Source organism: Bubalus kerabau, chromosome 4, assembly GCF_029407905.1.
Source record: "Bubalus kerabau isolate K-KA32 ecotype Philippines breed swamp buffalo chromosome 4, PCC_UOA_SB_1v2, whole genome shotgun sequence".
Taxonomy (NCBI): domain Eukaryota; kingdom Metazoa; phylum Chordata; class Mammalia; order Artiodactyla; family Bovidae; genus Bubalus; species Bubalus kerabau.
The window spans coordinates 136,148,392-136,167,748 of NC_073627.1; the positions used below are offsets into that span (position 1 = coordinate 136,148,392).

Below are 19,357 nucleotides of genomic sequence, written 5' to 3' on the forward strand. Positions count from 1 at the left end.
TGCATGCTGCAACTAAGACCTAAATAAATATTTTTTAAAAAGCTAACAGAAGGACTTAGTACATTCATATTTAATGTCTATTGATTCAGCTGTATGTGGTCGGCAAAGAAAAGTAGCTTTTGAAATAGTTCAGGTAATTGAATTATTGTGTCCCCAGAATAGGCTTGAGATGAGACATTGAGTCCACTTGTTGTTCTCGCAGTCCTCAGTTCTGCCTCTCCCTCATAGCGGGGGCTTACTGTACTAAGTACGCTTCTGGTGGCTAAAGGTTTATTGTTCATGCAGCATGTCTGCTAAATACAAGTCAACCATGTCACCTGGTTCTCAACAAGAGAAGCAGCTGTGGTTCTAAAGCTGCCAAAAAAACAAGAAACAGGAGAAATGGATCTTACTCTTCAGTTAGATAGTCTAAATTCATAAGTCAGAAAACCTCAGTGTTGTCTTGCCAGTATCCCAAATTGTAAATGCCTTGCCTCCAGACTGCCCCCTGCATTGGGAGCACAGAGTCTTAACTGCCGGATTACCAGGGAAATCTCTCTGTTAGGTTTTGACACATTGTAGGCACGACTGAGCGACTTCCCTTTCACTTTTCACTTTCATGCATTGGAGAAGGACATGGCAACCCACTCCAGTGTTCTTGCCTGGAGAATCCCAGGGATGGTGGGCTGCCGTCTGTGGGGTCACACAGAGTTGGACACGACTGAAGTGACTTAGCAGCAGCAGCAGCAGGCACTCGGTATTTGTTGGTTGAATGGATGTTAATAAATCATAGGTTGTATTTGGCTTTATCTTGTTACTGGATGTTTGGCTATCTTAAAGTGTTTTTCTGGAGTAGTTTAAGAGATAAATTAATCAAAACTTTAAAGTGACAGTGCTATATCACACCAGTTTTAAAATTAAACTGTAGGAGATATCTGGTGTTAGTTGGAAGTCACTTATAAACCAATAAGGTTATAGATTTCTGTAAGCTACAGCTTAGTCCAGCATGATATAAGTATATAATTGAACAATAATTTTTTATCAATGTGCTTGATAAACATGAATGTTATGTTTGTCAAACAGGAAAATTAGGTAATGGAGCCCTGATGACAATTTTTTGTTATAAATAGTCATTTTGGGGGGTAGAAAAATTGGGAAATGCAGAATCTAACAAAAACATTTATAAATGAAATAATTACTGTTACTATTTTGTTATATTTCCTTGCATTTTTTTCTCCTTTTACATGTATATACAATTTTCAAAGAAAGTTGAGATTGTTTTGTATGTTCTCTTTTGTAATCGTTTCCCCCTCCTGAATGTTGTGTTGAGAACACTTTTCTCTGTCATTAAAATTTCTCTAAAAACGTGATCAGCGGCATAAATACCATAATTTATTTCACCATTCCTCTTTGGATAATTCAGTGTGTAGCAGGTACTGCTTATTGTCTACTTTTTCTCTTCTTATTCCTTACTAGCAAAATCCTTGTTTTGTTCAAATAAATGGGATTGGGGGTTCAGGGAGAACTTTTAATGCTGGGGAGGGAAGGCTCTTATCCCAGCCCAAGGGGATGAATTTTTCTGGTTGGTTTGAGCCAGTCGTGGCAGTCCACTCCCTGGTACTAGGTGATTAGTCTAAGTAAACATGGGATCCTCTTTTACCCAGTAGTATATAAAGAGATCTTTTGATAATCATGACCTTTCTTTGTTGTGTACAAAAAATCATAAAGTTGTATCCTGATGTATAGTACAAGGGAATAAAACTTGAAATTAGGGGCCAAGAAGTATATCAACCGAATTACATTGTAGAGTGAATGTGCATTGTGCTTTTTATAGCTCATAACTTCAGAAAGGTTAGTTGGTCATTTCAGAAGGCAGAAATGAAGACCAAATAAATCAAAAGATATATCACATTCTTGGAAAGGTAAGTATAGAAAAGAGAAAGTGCTTTCTATGTTTATATATGAATTTAATCTAATTTCTCCTTGGAATATTGTGAAAGTTGGTATGTTGCAAACGGAAGTCAGGCCCCAAAAGGGAAAAGCCATCTAATTATGTTTGTATGTGTCTGTGTGTTTACATTTTATAATGTTTGTTTTGCATTGTCTTCCTTAAAACATACACATATTTTGATCTAACAATTTTACTCTTTGTGAAATTATACTACACATATACTCATAATTATGTACAATGACATGAATGGTTTGTCACATAAAGTTCTACTTGGGGAGCTACAGTCATGGGGTCGCAAAGAGTCAGACATGACTAAGCAACTTAGCACACAGGCATGCAAAGCATCCTGCAACAAAGAATTGTTTATGTTAATAGTACCTAAGTTGAGAGACATTGTTATCATTCTGGGGATGTGAAGATAAACAAGCATAACCAAGTCCTTTCTTGTGTTTTCTAGTAAGAGAGACAGCATCTTTATATTTGTTTAGTGCCCATGAAAATCAAGTCAGGGTAAAGGACTAAAGGGGACAGGAGTAGCTCATTTGGGGCTTCCCTGGTAGCTCTGATGGTAAAGAATCCACCTGCAATGCAGGAGACCCACATTTGATCGCTGGGTCAGGAAGTTCTCTTGGAGAAAGGAATGGCTGCCCACTCCAGTACTCTTACCTGGAGAATCCCATGGACAGAGGAACCTGACAGGCTACAATCCAGGGAGTCACAAAGAGTTGGACGCGACTAAGCAACTAATCGGAGAAGGCAATGGCACCCCACTCCAGTACTCTTGCCTGGAAAATCCCATGGACATAGGAGCCTGGTAGGCTGCAGTCTATGGGGTCGCTAAGAGTCGGGCATGACTGAGTGACTTCACTTTCACTTTTCACTTTCATGCATTGGAGAAGGAAATGGCAACCCACTCCAGTGTTCTTGCCTGGAGAATCCCAGGGACGGGAAGCCTGGTGGCTGCCGTCTATGGGGTCGCACAGAGTCAGACACGACTGAAGCGACTTAGCAGCAGCAGCAGCAAGCAACTAACACTTTCACTTTCAATTTAGTTGGAGGTCACGGAAGTTCTACTTGAAGAGGTAGCATTTGAATAGAAAACGTGAATGACCTGAGAGAATGAGCCACGCGTAGATGGAGGTGAGGCAAGTACCTTCCAGGCAGAGGCCACGTAGAGCTCTGAGGAAGGAACAAGCCTAAGACAGCTCAGGAACAGAAGCAAGGTCAGCGTGGCTAGGCAAAATGAGTAAGGGGACAATGTGGATGGTGCATCAGAGAGATAGGCAGGGGTTACATGATGTCAGGCTTTGCAAACCATGGTAGAGTTTGGGTTTTATTCTGAATGCAATGAAAATCCTCTAGAGCTTTTTTGTTTATATGCTTTTTGTTTTTTAAGCATGGCAGTGATATAACTTCCATTTATGTTTTAAAAGAGTTACTCTAGCTATTATGTGGTAGACTGACTCTAGGAGCCCAAGAATGGGTTCAGGGAAACTAGTTAGGAGTCTCATTCAGGAATCAATAGGCAGAAGATGCTGGTGAATTAGTAGAGGACTTCAGAGAAGTGTCTGGATTCAGAATTTTGATGTCTTTCCTTTTAGGAGGTAGGAAATCTTGGTTGAATTCAGCCCTTCAGGTCATGGCATATTTATTGCTAATTTTTACTAAAAAGTCCCTCTACTGGTTTTTTTTTTTTTAATCTCTGGCCTCTATTTTCCTTACTCCCTCTCCCAAGTGTACACGTTTGTGTTGTATTTGGTATATACCTTAGGATACATATATTAATTATATAACTTTTTAGCATGTAATGTTTTTGAGGAAAAAATATTTTTTAGTTTTGCATAAATGATATGGTGCTGTTCAGTCATTCTCAAACTCTCGCAGGCATCATAATTACCCGAGGGGTTATTCAAAAACAAATTGCTAGACCCCCACCCCAAAATTTCTCATTTTTTTAGGTCTGGGGTAGACCCTGGGAATCTCTGTATTCTAACAAGCTTCTGTTGATTTTGGTTTTCACGTCTCATTATGTTTTAAAGATCTATCTGGGTTTCTGTCTATTCCGTTGTATTCCATAGTATAACATCTATGACATTTTAGTTCTCTGTTCTCAATGGTGGACAACTTGGTTGACTCCAGTTTCTTTCTATAATGAACACTGTTGTGAGGAACACTCTTGTATAAATCCATTTATGGTCCCATGTTTTATTAGTAGTTCCTCTATGGCTTTCCCTAGTGGCTCAGTGGTAAAAAATCTGCCTGCTAATGCAGAAGACACGGGTTTAATCCCTGGGTCAGGAAGATCCCCTGAAGCAGGAAATGGCAATCCACTCCAGTATTCTTGCCTGGAGAATCCTGTGGACAAAGCAGCCTGGGGGGCTACAGTCAATGGGGTCACAAAAGAGTCGGACGTGACTGAGCAAGTCAACAGCAACGAAAAACAAAATGGTGTATGAATAAGACTGGGATTGCTAGGGGAAAGTTCATACATGAACTGAGTATATCAGATCACTCTTTAGAATAGCTGTAACAGTCTATATGCCTACTAGCAGCACCTAAGAATTCATGTTTCTTCCTGTCTCTTTCCAGAATTTGGTTTTATCTCATTTTCTAACATTTACCAAAATGATGGGTATATTGTTGCTTCAATTAATATTTCTTTGATTACTAGTGCAATTAAACATCTTCTCATACATTAGCCATTGTACCCATACGATCACTGTTAAGAGTTTCTTATATGATCTTTCAGAGATAGGTTAAACATATACAGATATATTTATATATGTTTTAAAAAATAAATGCATGCCACTTTTCTTATATCTTAAATTTTTATGTATGCATGGATTCAGTTCAGTTCAGTTCAGTCATTCAGATGTGTCCGACTCTTTACGACCCCATGGACTGGAGCACACCAGACTTTCCTGTCCATCACCAACTCCTGGAGCTTGGATTTACGTGGATTAATATGTGGATTAATTTCTGACCATTTTGTTCCACTGGTATATTTTTTTATATATGTGCCAGGACCACTGTTTTAATTTAGAAATTTTATAGTATGTCTTAACACTGTTTTTCAGGCTGTTTCCTGGCTATTCATGCAGGTTTATTTTTTCATATAAATTTAATTATCAACTCATCTACTTCCATAGAATAGCTTGTGGTATTTCTATTGGAGATGCAATGAGTTTATAAACTTGGAAGAACTATATTCTTTTAATGCTGAATCATCCTATCTAAAAACAGGGAAAGTCTATTTGTTCATATCTCCTTTTGTGTCTTTCAGGAGTGTTTTTTCAAGTTATTCCTGGTATGAGTTTTGCACATTTCTTGTTAAGTTTATTCCTATGTGTTTAATCTTCTTTACTGCTGTTGTAAATGGAGTTTTGTCTACCACTGCGTCCTACATATTGTTTGTATATATGAAGGCTACTGGTTTCATATGTTGATTTTATATCCTTCCATGTTACTGGACTTTTTTATTATTTTAGTTAGTTGTATCACTGATTTTTCTGGAGTTTATCAGGTATGATATTATATTATCTTCAAATAGGAACAGTTTTATTCTTACTCATTCTTAAGCCTCTCACTGACTTCTTTTGTTGAATTCAGTTGACTAATACCTCTAGTACAGTGTTGAATAGTAGTGGTGATAGTCCATATCCTTTCCTTGTTCCTGATTTTAGTGGAAATGTCTCTAGTGTTTCTCCACTAAATAAAATATGTTTTAGGACTAAGGTATGTGTGTGGGTGGCCTTATCATAGAGCTCTAGATATCTAGATATTTGGATAGAACATGGGAACAGAAAGTAAGAACAGGTTTCTGTGAAGGCTACTCTCCTATGTTCTTTCAAGCGTTAAGGCAGAGAATTCCTTGGTGGTCCAATGGTTGGCACTCTGCGCTTCCACTTCAGGGGGCTGGGCTCAATCCCTGGTCTGGAACAGAGATCCTGCATGCCACACAGTGAGGCCAAAACAAAAACAAAAAACAAAGAATTCTAGGGCGACAGCAGCAGGTCACACTCAAAAGACGGATTCCTCATGTTTTGTCTTGGGAATAGCAATGAGATATGCCATTACAGCAAGTCGTTTCAACTTGTATAAATCGTGATCAAAAATAAAAATTTTATCCTTATGTTTGTCTTGTAGTGTGTGCTGTATTTATGGAGTTTAAAGATCAATCATCCCAAAACATTGTTTCTGCTTCGAGGAAATCATGAATGCAGGCATCTTACAGAATATTTTACCTTCAAACAGGAATGTAAGTATAATCACTTCTCCAGAACTTTTTAGAAGTTATGCTTTAGCTCGTCCCAAAGCAAATTAAACACAAAGAAAAGAAACTAATGGACCTCAAATACTTCCTGTTCTGTTTTGTTCTTGTTTTGTTTCATTTTCTAGTGAGAACCTAGGTTCCACTATTTAAGGCACTTGTTTTAAAAAATAACTTTTGAGTTTCCCCCATGGGAATATTTGGAAAGCATTAAAAAGTCCAAAGATATAAATTGTCCACGCAATTACATCACTTAAAATTCATAACTATTAGCTCACTATTTCAGAGAAGACAATAGCACCCCACTCCAGTACTCTTACCTGGACAATCCCATGGACAGAGGAGCCTGGTAGGCTGTGGTCCATGGGGTTGCTAAGAGTCGAACATGACTGAGTGACTTCACTTTCACTTTTCACTTTCATGTATCGGAGAAGGAAATGGCAACCCACTCCAGTGTTCTTGCCTGGAGAATCCCAGGGATGGGGGAACCTGGTGGGCTGCCATCTATGGGGTTGCACGGACTCGACTGAAACAACTTAGCAGCAGCAGCTCCCTATTTGAGATACAGATTTCTATTCTGTCTATATAAAAACCTATCCTGAAATAGTGCAAATCTATACATACATATATACACACACGCACACATACAGCCATCCCTTGATGTCCCCAAGGATTTGCTCCAGGATTGCTGCAGATACCAAAATCTGCAGATTATCAAGTTCCTTATGTAAAGTGGTGTAATGTTTCCATATAACTTCCATACATGCTCCTGTATGTGTGTGCTAAGTCACTTCAGTCATGTGTAACTCTTTGCAGCCCCATGGACTGTAACCTGCCAGGCTCCTTTGTCCATGGAATTCTTCAGGCAAGGATATTGCAGTGGGTAGCCATTCCCTTTTCCAAGGGGTTCTTCTCTACCCAGGGATCGAACCTGGGTCTCCCGCATTGCAGGCAGATTCTTTACCACCTGGGCTACCAGGGAAGCAAATGTCAGTAAGGAGCTGCTTAAATAAGGGATAATACATCTGAAAAATGGAATGCTAGGCAACTGTTGTAAGATCAAGGTGGATATAGATGTCCTGATATGAAGAGATGTTCAAATCTGTTGTTAGGTGACCAAAGCCATTTGCAGAACATGTATAGTGTGATTGCCTCTGTAAATTACAAACATGTAAGGTGCAGAAATAATTGGTCACAATGATTACCTGTGGGGAGTTAGATCAGGAAGATTAGTACTTTTAATTGTTTGTCTTCCCCTAGACTCCTTGAATAAGCTTTTCATCACTGCTATGTAATACTCTTAATATTATAACAAGGTTTTAAACTGGTAACTTTCAAATTATCCAACTGGGGCCAAATTCTTTTTTAAAGCATCTCAGGTGATTCTGTAGCACACTGCCAGTTAAGAACACCTGTTACAGAGGCTTGGCACATATCTACTGTTTGTCACTTGAGAATCACTTCATTAAGTGATTTAAAAATTGGAAATATTTTGCATTGTTTTTCTAAGCCAAATGTTAAAGTGGTTCTCATTATGTCTCTATTTCTTTACCTGGGAAAATAAACAATTCATATTAAGCAATTCACAAAGGCCCTGGAATGCCCAATATTTAGCAATATACAAGAAATGAAGAAATGGATGCCTTTGAATTAAGATTCAGGGTTTTTTAGGTAAATCTAATTTTTCCTCTGTTTTGTTCAGAGTTTTTTTTTGATGAGTATACTTGGTTCAAGGCTATTTTTAGAAGATACAACAATAGTTTTGGGAAACACTTTGTGTCATTTTGCACAGAATTTTTTATCTCAGGTTTTTATTTACTTTTCACATGCTTTAATTTTTTATTTAAACCACATTTTTTTTCTCTCATCTACCAACATACTCCTGTTTCATTCTAACGCTGCATCTGAAATGTAAATAAATCTTTGAATAAACACACAAATTCAAGTACAGTTTCAATTTTTTTTCCTATATAAGGAAAGAGCATGTGTGCTGCTTTGCACAAGTGTTTTTACTGATAAGCTGATCTTTCTTATAGAGACACCGTGGCATTTAGAATCAGTACTTATAATTACTGCCAAGTGATGCTTAGTTCCAGATTTTGCAGCTGCAGTCTTGTTAATATTTCCAAAAGGGCCAGGTGGAGGCTTTTATTATATCAGGTTTTTAAGTGCTTTATATTGCAGATATTTTTAAAATTTCTTTCAAATCCAGAGATAAGTTTTTCAAAGATAATTTGAGTAGCAAAGTATAACAGTTAATTTTTGACATATTATTTATCTTTGCAAAAACATTTCTTTATTGCTATAATATTTAGAAAGCAAGTAACCTGGTGATTTTATGATTCCATCTCATAGCTCTAGGTTCAAATTTCTAAGTAAATTAATTTCTTTTTTCCAGGGGCCCTTTTTTGATGTGTAGTTAAACATTTATTAAAATTACAGGACATTCCAGAAACTCCTATAATTTTGCTAATGAAAATAGTACTGTTATGACAAGTTGATTTTTTTTAATAAACAAATATTGTTTGCCATTGTTCATTACTTACATAAGCATTATTTACAGTAGCAAGAGATTGGTGTCCTTAGATTGTGTTATAGCCATAAAGTGAAATGGTATATAGATATTTAAAAATTACAAAGCTCTTCATATAATGATGTGGCATGATCTCCAGAATATGTTTTTAAGTCCAAAAAGCAGGAATTCCCTGATGGGCCAGTGGTTAGGACTCCATGCTTTCACTGCTGAGAGGCTGAGTTCCATCCCTGGTCAGGGAACTAAGATACAACATGCCACACATTACAACCAGGAAAAAAAAAGGTCCAAAAAGCAAGTGAAAACAGTGTACATATGCTGCTGCTGCTGCTGCTAAGTCACATCAGTCGTGTACATGTGCTACATTTATGTAAAAAACAAAAGGCTGTTGTGAGAGGGAAATATACATATTTGCATGTATATGCATCAAATATCTTATAAAGACACCCAGAAAACTAGTTGCCTAAAGGAGGGGAAAGACACACTAATTTTGAGCCTTTTTTTTTAAACCTATTACCTTTAAAAAAAAAAAAGAAAGCAAATAAAAATTAAAACAAATATATATAACCACTGTTTAGAGCAATTCATGGGTTTTTGCAAATAGTGTTGATTCTCAAAATTACTTTGAAGAATATTGATGAGAATTTTGTTTTGTTCATGTTCTGTTATGGATACTGGTTAGAACTTGTTATCAGTGTGATCCTGTGACAGAGGTGACGTTTGCCTCATTATGGGATGTACCTTACAATTTATCATGAAAACAAAGCACTCAGGTCAGCTCGTTTAACCTTCGGTAACTATATATTTGGCGCTTTAGATTCTCCTACTAAATCTTTAACTTAAAGATTGGAAGGAGTATGGCATCATGTTAAGAGCATGAACAGGTTCAAGTTCTAGTCCCGTTACTTACTAGTTGCCACTTTGGACAAGCGAGCCCAGTTTCCTCAACTTTTTAATGAAGTCAGTGATAGTACCTACTTCATAGAGTTTCTCTGAGGATAAAATAAGGTAATTTTATTGGTTAACACTTACTGGGACTCCCCTGGTGGTTCAGGGCCTGAGACTCTGTGCTCCCAATGGACAGGGGCCTGGGTTCAATCGGGACTAGATCCTGCATGCCATAGCTAAAGATCCTGCATGCCACAATGAAGCTCAAATATCCTGCATGCTGTAACTAAGACCTGGTGTGGCCAAATAAATAAGTAAATATTAAAAAAAAAAAAAAACCAAACTTATATAGTACCGACTTTGTGCCACACATTTTTCAAAGCATTTTACATATGTGAATTCACTTGATCCTCACAGCAACCTTGTAATGTAGGTGGGTATTATTATTACGCCCAAATTATAGATGAGAAGATGAAGACATAGAGTTAAGTAATTGTCCAAAATACTATTGCTAGTAAGTGCTGGAGCTGAAGTTTGAGTCCAGGCAGTCAGGTTCCAGACTCCACTGTGTTTAAGATGGCACAGGAACATTGTGAGCCTTCAACAAATTTTAATAAAGATAATATAAATAAAGATATATAATATAGATATAATATAATAAAGATAATATAATAAATATTACTATACAAAAATTATATATCCATTATAGAAAATGCAGTTAAACTAAGTCATCTTCAGTCCAACCCCTCAGAAAAAGAAGAATTGGTGTTTATGTACCTATTCAAAAACTTGAAGAACATAAAAATGATAACATTCTGTAACTCATATTTTGGTTGTGTGCTTAGTTTGATTCGTGACTTCCTCTTTCAATTTACAAAATGAGTTAAGACACTGTATTTCTTTCTTCAGACTTGGCATTCTTCTGGAAATAGGCTAAGGAATTGTTCTGAGTCATTCTTACGGTTGAAAGGCAGTTATTGGTGTAAAATGGTGTTTGGAGCATGAACTAATAAGTAATTAAAATCCCTGCCTGTATGCACCCCTTCAGACTCTTACAAAGGAATTGCTTATTGATGTTGGCAACAAGGGGAACTCTGGCTCCATGGATTTACAAGAGAAAAAGTAAATCACTGGCCACAAATGAAAGGCTTTTTTTTGCCTTGCCTTTTTTCCCTTCAAAACTTTTTATGGCTATTACTAGGTCTACTTTTGAAATAGCCAAAGGTGTAGTGTTCAGATGCAAAGGAGAATAGAAGGATGTAATTGCAAGCAGATACAAAGATGTAGAAGACATGGCTCTTGTTAACTTGGATGTTGTAATAGAGTCAGCATATAGTGTGAAATGGATTTTAATTGCCTTTGTGGTAATACAGAATTCTTTAAAAGTCTCTAAAGGAACCCACAGACTCCCTTAATGTCCTCAAATCCTAATCAGTATTGGCAGTAAAGGGACAGTACCCACCTTCGGGGATGAAGAGCGGTCCACTGGTTTACACCTTCCCTTCAGGAATCTCTCTCCAGTCATTCCTGCCACCCAGGAATTGCACTCTGACCCACATCTGGACCCATCACCCTGCATTTTATTCCCCAAAGCCTTGCCAGGACAAGGCTCTGATACTTGAACTCTGATACCTTTTCAAAAGCATGGAGATTAGAAGAAGGCACTAAACACAGAAGTAATTACCAGCTGGATAGTCTGACTCACTTGCTATAGCATTGCTGTCTGGGCCCTTTTAGGCTTTGTGTCATCTTCATGAAATCATGGAAGAGGAGAAGGAGCTCACAGTCCTGTAGGGCTGCCTGCTTGTACAACTTCTGGCCGTGTCTACCAATATGCACCTCCTAGCATATTGCGTTTTTGAACCCAAGGCCAAAGAAGAAGATGTTCCCTCTCTCTTTAAACTAAAGCCATCTTTCAACTTGTTATTGTTTAGTTGCTCAGTCATGTCCAATTCTTTGCAAGCCCATGGACTGTAGCCCGCCAGGCTCTTCTTTCCAGGGAATTTTCCAGGCAAGAATACTGGAGTGGGTTGCTATGTCCTTCTCCAGGGGATCTTCCCGACCCAGGGACTGAACCTGCATCTCCCTCATTGCAGGAGGATTCTTTACCATCTGAGCTACCAGGGAAGCCCTCTTCCAACTTCTCAACTATTATCTGTTCTTTCATGACCTCTCATGACCTCAACTATTATATATCATGACTAGATAACTCTCAGCCCATTGGAGTATTTTTGTTGCTGTTCTGTAGCCTCAAAAACAACCACCACGTTAAAATACAGTTCACTAAGATGAACATTTTTACCTGAAAGAGCATAGGACATAATTTGCTTAAAGACCTTAAAAATCCTGAGCAAAAATATTATTGACATTTTATTGATGACTCCTAAAATTTCAGTTTCTATTTATATATTTTCAACACCAACAGGAAGGCTTTTTAGAACCAACAAAATACTCAGACTCACGAGAGACCATGGGGCATGGGTGCTTGGCATCCATCCTAAATAGCACAACCCACGAAGGCAGTGCCAGGTATCCATTTTCATGGAGCAGTCCTCTTGGGAGTACAGAGTACATGCCTCAGTCCAGAGGTTTCTTGCCTTTTGCCTTCCCTTTCCCTAGTCTGCTCCTAGTCACAGCGCAGGTACAAGGAAACAGTATCCACTGGACAGATTAGGGAGCCGCCCTGCCTTAGAAACCTCATGCATCACAAGTGCCAGCATCACTTGTGAAAGCTTTATTGGCATAGCTTTCAGGGTCCCACCAGGGACATACCTCATGAGTCACTGAACTCAGAGATGCCCAAAGCTGTAGCTTCCACCAGGTAATTGGGTGGGTTTCTCAGGGGGTACAGTGGTAAAGAACCCACCTGCCAATGTGGGAAATGTGGGTTTGTTCCTTGGGTCTGCAGAATCCCCTGGAGAAAGAAATGGCAACCGACTCCAGTATTCTTGCCTGCGAAATCCCATGGACAGAAGAGCCTGGCAGGTATAAACCATGGGGTCAGAAAGAGTCAGACATGACTTAGCAACTGAGCACTGAGGTGATTGGGTAATTTTTACCATAAACATCATTGCCTAATGACACAGCTGATTACATTCACTTTATCAGGTTTCCAGGACAACAGAACTAGAAACTTAATCCAAGGTCACACTTGTCTTTAGAAAAAGATGGAGATTTTGTCTGCCCTTTATCCACAACTTTTCAGAAATATCTTTACAAAGATGATTGTGTTTTTGAATTTGCCTGCATTAAATGGCTTTGGAGTAGCTTTATAATCATCTGGCCTGTATCCTTTCTCAGGTATGATAAATCCTGTTTCTCTTCCTTTGTTTTTCCTTTAATAGGTCGAATCAAATATTCTGAACAGGTGTACGATGCGTGTATGGAAACATTTGACTGTCTTCCTCTTGCTGCCCTCTTAAACCAGCAGTTTCTGTGTGTACATGGAGGAATGTCACCTGAAATTACTTGTTTAGATGACATTCGGAAAGTAAGTAAGCATTCGTTAGTCTCGTGGAGTAAATACGCTTTTAACTTCGTTTTTTATTGCAGTTAACTAATATGTCTTTATTGCTGAAAAAATTAAATATGGATAACTAAAAGTAAGAAAAACAAATCACCAGTGATCTTTTATTGGGCAGCAGCTTCTATTAACATCTTTCCTGTGTATCTTCCAGTAAATGACTAATTTTTAACAGAACCTGGCTTTTACAAACTAGAAACATAACATATTTTGAGTATAGTCCTAAAACTTTAAATTATGTTGCAATAAGGAAAGAAGGGATGACAGAAGATAAGATGGTTGGATGGCATCACGGACTCGATGGATGTGAGTTTGCAGTCCATGCAGGCACAAAGAGTCAGACATGACTGAGCGACTGAACTGAAGGAAGGAAGAAAACCAGGGTTCTAATCCCTGTTCTGCCATTAATTATGTGATGGTGAAGTGAAAGTGTTAGTCACTCAGTTGTGTCTGACTATGAGCCAATGGACTGTAGCTCGACAGGTTTCTCTGTTCATGGAATTCTTCAGGCAAGAATACTGGAGTGGGTAGCCATTCCCTACTCCAGGGGATCTTCCTGACCCAGGGATTGAACCTGGTTTACCTATATCGCAGGCAGATTCTTTACCATCCGAGCTTCCAGGGAAGCCCCCGTTAATTGTGCAACCCATAGCAAATCACTTAACCTCTTAGATTTTCTTCTCTGTAAAATGAGGAAGTTGAAATGGATGGGCCGAGGACTCTTCAGCTGTGAAATTCATTGACTTTGACTTTTTAGACGATAGAGTTTAGTTGCTACACTTGCCTTAGTTGGTAATCATGATTTTCAGGATTGTGTATCTTCATGACTAAAAAAAGGCAGTCAGTCTTTTTTCAATTATATTGTTCTGCATCATCGTCTTCTCTCCCCTGCCTTTGCATTCTCTTGTTGTTTAGTTGCTAAGTCATGTCTGACTCTTTGCAAACCTGTGGACTACAGCCCACTAGGCTCCTCTGTCCATGGGCTTTGCCAGTCAAGAATACTGGAGTGAGTTGCCATTTCCTCCTCCAGGGAATCTTCCCGACCCAGGGAGCAAGCCTGCATCTCCTGCATTGGCAGGAAGATTCTTTATCACTGAACCACAGGGAAGCCCCACAACAGAATATTACGAATAGCTATATACCAACAAATAGGACAACCTAAAAGAAACAGACAAATTTTTAGAATCGTACAAACTTCCAAGACGGAACCATGAAGAGAGGTATTCTCTTACCTCTCTTACACAGGTATGGAAACTAAAAAATTTTCTGTTTGGAAAACTATTTTCTCTGACTTAAAGTTAACTATTCTCAGGGTAAGAGGGTAGTAACAATGCACAGCCTTTTCTGCTGCCTTGTTATTAAATAAACAGCTGGTAGAGAATCTTCCTGCAATGCAGGAGACTCCAGTTCAATTCCTTGGTCAGGAAGATCTGCTGGAGAAGGGATAGGGTACCCACTCCAATATTCTTGGGCTTTCTTGATAGCTCAGCTGGTAAAGAATCTGCCTGCAATGTGGGAGACCTGGTATTCAACCCCTGGGTTGGGAAGATCCCTGGAAAAGGGAATGACTACCCACTCTAATATTCTGGCCTGGAGAATTCCATGAACTATATATAGTCCATGGGGTCACAAAGAGTTGGACATCCTGAGCGACTTTCACTTTCACTGTTTTACATAGTGAATCTCAAATTTTACAATTCTAAATCAGTTGTATTAATAAAAAGCTCCCCTTTCATTTAGTAGGGGTCCTTTTCTTGGCATTCAGCTCGCCTAGTTACTTGGTGTATGTGGTTTCTTTTGTTTCTTTGTTTTCATTTGTTAACTAAAGCACCAGTGATTAGAGGCTTCAGTTAATAACTTATGGTGAAATGCCTCCACTGCAGAGAATGGAAAGGATGAAACCTTTTGCAAAAAACCCCCCCAGAACTAGCATTCTTTAGAATAAATCTCCACCGGAATGAGATAAACAATGAACAGAGCCATTGAAAAACCCTTGCTGCTCTCATGGTAACCTGGACTCACCTAGGCAATTGAAATAAACTTTACAGAGTCTTTCTCATAAATAGTGTGTTTCTATAGTGATGGACTTCACATTCAAATTAAATGAGCACCACTTTTAAGATGAGGATGTAAGGGGGTCCTTTTCTACCATAGGGATATAGATATTAATTAAAATTTATTACCAAAAACTAGTAAAAACTATGCATGTAAATTTATTAAATGTTCATTTTCATCCTAAAGGAAAATTCTTTAGGGGTTACCGCCCACTCTCCAAATACAGTCTTATGATTGGAAGGGTCTTTTTTGACTTCTACCAGGGCTTCCCCGGTGACTGAGCAGTAAAGAATGTGTCTGCAATGCAGGAAACTAAAGAGACGAGGGTTCAGTCCCTGGGTCGGGAGATCCCCAGATGGAGGGCATGGCAACCCACTCCAGTGTTCTTGCTGGGAAATCCCATGGACAAAGGAACCTGGCGGGCTACAGTCCATGGGGTCATAAAGAGTCGGACGTGATAGAAGCGACTGAACCTGCACATACAGTTTCCAAAAGCTCTTTTGCTTTCATGATTTCTCTTCTTTTGGCTTTTGCGTGTCTTCTAGTTAGACAGGTTTAAAGAACCTCCAGCCTTTGGGCCAGTGTGTGACCTGCTTTGGTCTGATCCCTCCGAGGATTATGGCAATGAAAAGACCTTGGAACACTATACCCACAACACTGTCCGAGGGTGCTCTTATTTTTACAGGTAAGCTAATCCTCAGTTAAGATTAGATGGGGAAATAATGGAAACAGTGAGAGACTTTATTTTGGGAGGCTCCAAAATCACTGCAGATGGTGACTGCAGCCATGAAATTAAAAGACACTTGTTCCCTTGGAAGAAAAGCTATGACCAACCTAGACAGCATATTAAAAAGCAGAGACATTACTTTGCCAACAAAGGTCCATGTAGTCAAAGCTATGATTTTTCCAGTAGTCATGTATGGATGTGAGATTTGGACTATAAAGAAAGCTGAGCACTGAAGAATTGATGCTTTTGAACTATGGTGTTGGAGAAGACTTGAGAGTCCCTTGGACTGCAAGGAGATCAAACCAGTCAATTCTAAAGGAAATCAGTCCTAAATATTCATTGGAAGGACTGATGTTGAAGCTGAAGCTCCAATACTTTGGCCACCTATCAAAGAACTGACTCATTGGAAAAGCCTCTGATGCTGGGAAAGATTGAAGGCGGGAGGAGAAGGGGATGACAGAGGATGAGATGGTTGAATGTCATCACCGACTTGATGGACGAGAGTTTGAGCAGGCTCTGGGAGTTGGTGATGGACAGGGAAGCTTGGCGTGCTGCAGTCCATGGGGTCACAAAGAGTTGCACAAGACTGAGCAAGTGAACTGAACTGAGTCCTCAGAAAATTAGAAGAGGAAGTTGTAATATACTTTATCAAAATATTTTTAATTGCATATTTGGTATCTTGAATCTGTGTCATTCAGGGACGTCTACTTAATTTTTTGCTTAATAAAAGGAAGAAAATGCTTTTCTTCCTTTGCTCGTTTGTTTTTTATACTTTATTAAGTGTTATGCCCTAATAGGTGTAATATACCAAACACAATTGAACACAACATCTCGTAGTGCTTAAGTGTTGTTGTCTGACTCTACATGATCTAGATTATTTGTTCCCAAACATCGTATATTGACTTCTTGAAAAATAAAGATTTCTTGGCTCTTCTTTCAGAGATTATGGTTCAGTAAGCCTGAGACAAGGGAGTCCTGTTATTTTTTAAAAAGCGCTCTAGCTTTTGGAACTGCTGGTATTGGCAAAGATATAAAAAGAACAGGACATTGTGAACTAAGCCCAGGACATTTCCTGGAAGTCAATTGTTGTCTTAAATCTCCCATGTGAGCTTTCATTGTGCTTTGCCACTCCAAACTAGGGAGGTTCAGGGAAGTTTGAAGCCTACTTTTTAATTCCAATATTTTATTCCAATAAATAATATCTGTATTTAGTACCCTGAAAATCTCTGATAATTGTTAACATAATGCATTCATCAAATGAAATCTACACACAAAAAGAAACCTCGGTTTTGCCATAGTTTTAACATTCTTCTAAGTAACTTTTTCATTCTTTTCTGCCAACTTTAGCAGTGACTAATATGATGGAATCATTTAAATTTTACTTCTCTTTACATTGCTTAAAATAAAGAACATAAAGCTTTTTATCTTTAGGAGAATATAAATTGGTACAGTTTCTATGACAGTCAGCTTGACAATATCTCTCAATTATAAATGGCCTTGGCCTTTATTCCAGAATTTCTACTTCTAAAATGTAATCCTTTGGCTATTATCATTCATGATCTTCGATCCTCATTATTCACGAATTCTGCTTTGCAAATCTGCCTGCTTGTTGTTATTTGTAACCCCAGAGTCAGTACTCTCAGCAATTCCAGTCACTCACAGACATTCATGTGTACAGAGCAATGGAAAATTTGGGTCACCCGTTGCATGTTCCCGCTGAGGTTGAAGGCACAGTTGCTCTGCCTTCTTATTTCAACTCTCACACTATAAGCAAGTATTTTTTCTGTGCTGTATTTAGTGAAGCATTTCCCACATTTTTGTTGGTGTTTTGCTGTTTAAAATCACCCCAAGCATAGTACTGAAGTGCTGTCTATTGTTCTTATGTGCCAGAAGGCTGTGGTGTGTTAGATAAGTTTCATTCAGGAATAAGTATGGCACTATTGGCCATGAGTCTCATGTTAATGAATCAACACTATATCTTAAATCAGGTGTCTTTGCACAGAAACACAATAAAACAAGGTTATGTGTTGATTAGTTTGTGAAAATGTTGTGACCAGAGGCTCAGTGGACCCTAACCATGTGTTTCCCCTAGGAGTAGTGGTTCAGTGTTCTGTCATTAAGTTTTGCAGCAACTTTATATAGAACATAGCTACTGCAAGTAATGGGAATCCACTGTACTTGAAAATGTGTAAAATGCATGTGCAAGGTTTTTGCTTCCTGCATTCTTTATGCTGAAGGATTTTAAACAACCTAAACATTCAATAGAAGACTAGTTAAATAAATGGTTGTACATCCCGACAAAGGAATATACCAGACGATGCAATGAGAATTTTTTTTTTTAATGAAAAAAAGAAAACAAATCCTTTATATGCTGATTGGAATAATCACTAGTATAAAGTGAAGAAGAAAAAAAAGAAAAAAAAAAGACCTACGAAAAAGCTATGTGTACGATGGTAACATGATAACATTTCTTAAAGGGGGCTATGCATGTGTATGTGTATAATTGCTTGAAATTGAGTAAAGTATCTCTGAAGGGGGTCTCAAAGAAATCACAGACATTGGATGATTCCAGGGTAACTGGAAGATAGAGGTAGGCTGGAGGGAGACATTTCACTGTAGAACTTTTTGTATCTTTCCATTGTGAATAAATGTGCAACCTGTTTTAAAACTTATTGAACATAATAAGAAACAAAGACTAAACCTAAATTAAATAATTAGCACTTGGATAATTCTGGGATAATTTTGTATCCTCTAGTTCTTCCTGTTGGTTATTTGCCATTCAGAAAGCACCTATTCAGTTGTTAGTACCTACTACACACACACTGCTGTGGTATTAATACTTTTTTAATATCAAGATACCAAGAAAAGTTTTGATGTATTATTATTGTTATGAGTTTTGTGGGTTAAAGAAAAAAATTAAAAGGTAGGGGAGCTCTCCTTCTGTCCCAGGGTTGTCCGTTATGTACGTCCTTGATCTGGAATGAGGTGTATCAGTGACATGGGAAAACAAGAGTGATGATTGCTAAGCTATTAATAAAAGTTCAGTGGTAATGAAAACCTGTAAATTTAAAACAGATTCATTTCATCTTAATTTTTCCCCTGCCTCCTATTAAAAGACAAGTGTCTTCATTCTGAATTTATGTTTTCTAATTTTCTTTTACAGTTACCCTGCAGTTTGTGAATTTCTGCAGAACAATAATTTGCTCTCAATAATCAGAGCCCATGAAGCCCAAGATGCCGGGTAAGTTATATCAAAACTGTACCAGGGCTTCCCTGGTGGTCCAGTGGCTAAGACTCTGGGCTTCCACTGCAGGGGTTGTGGGGTCGATCCCTGGTTGGGGAAGTAAGATCCTGCTGACTGTGTGGCACGGCCAACAACAACAGCAATAATAAGCAAAACAAAACTCTGAACCCAGCAGCACTGCAGAGTT

The 19,357-nt window shown here is 38.4% G+C and overlaps 1 protein-coding gene across 5 annotated transcripts in view; it reads left to right on the forward strand.

The window, feature by feature from the left end:
• PPP3CC (protein phosphatase 3 catalytic subunit gamma) overlaps positions 1-19,357 on the forward strand; it is an 86,189-nt gene that overhangs the window by 35,381 nt on the left and 31,451 nt on the right. For all 5 annotated transcript variants that reach the window (XM_055578712.1, XM_055578713.1, XM_055578711.1 and 2 more), the window contains exons 4-7: positions 6,077-6,188; positions 12,966-13,111; positions 15,745-15,884; positions 19,090-19,167. In XM_055578712.1, coding sequence (XP_055434687.1) covers positions 6,077-6,188; positions 12,966-13,111; positions 15,745-15,884; positions 19,090-19,167 — 476 coding nt within the window. The remainder of the gene's footprint in view (positions 1-6,076; positions 6,189-12,965; positions 13,112-15,744; positions 15,885-19,089; positions 19,168-19,357) is intronic.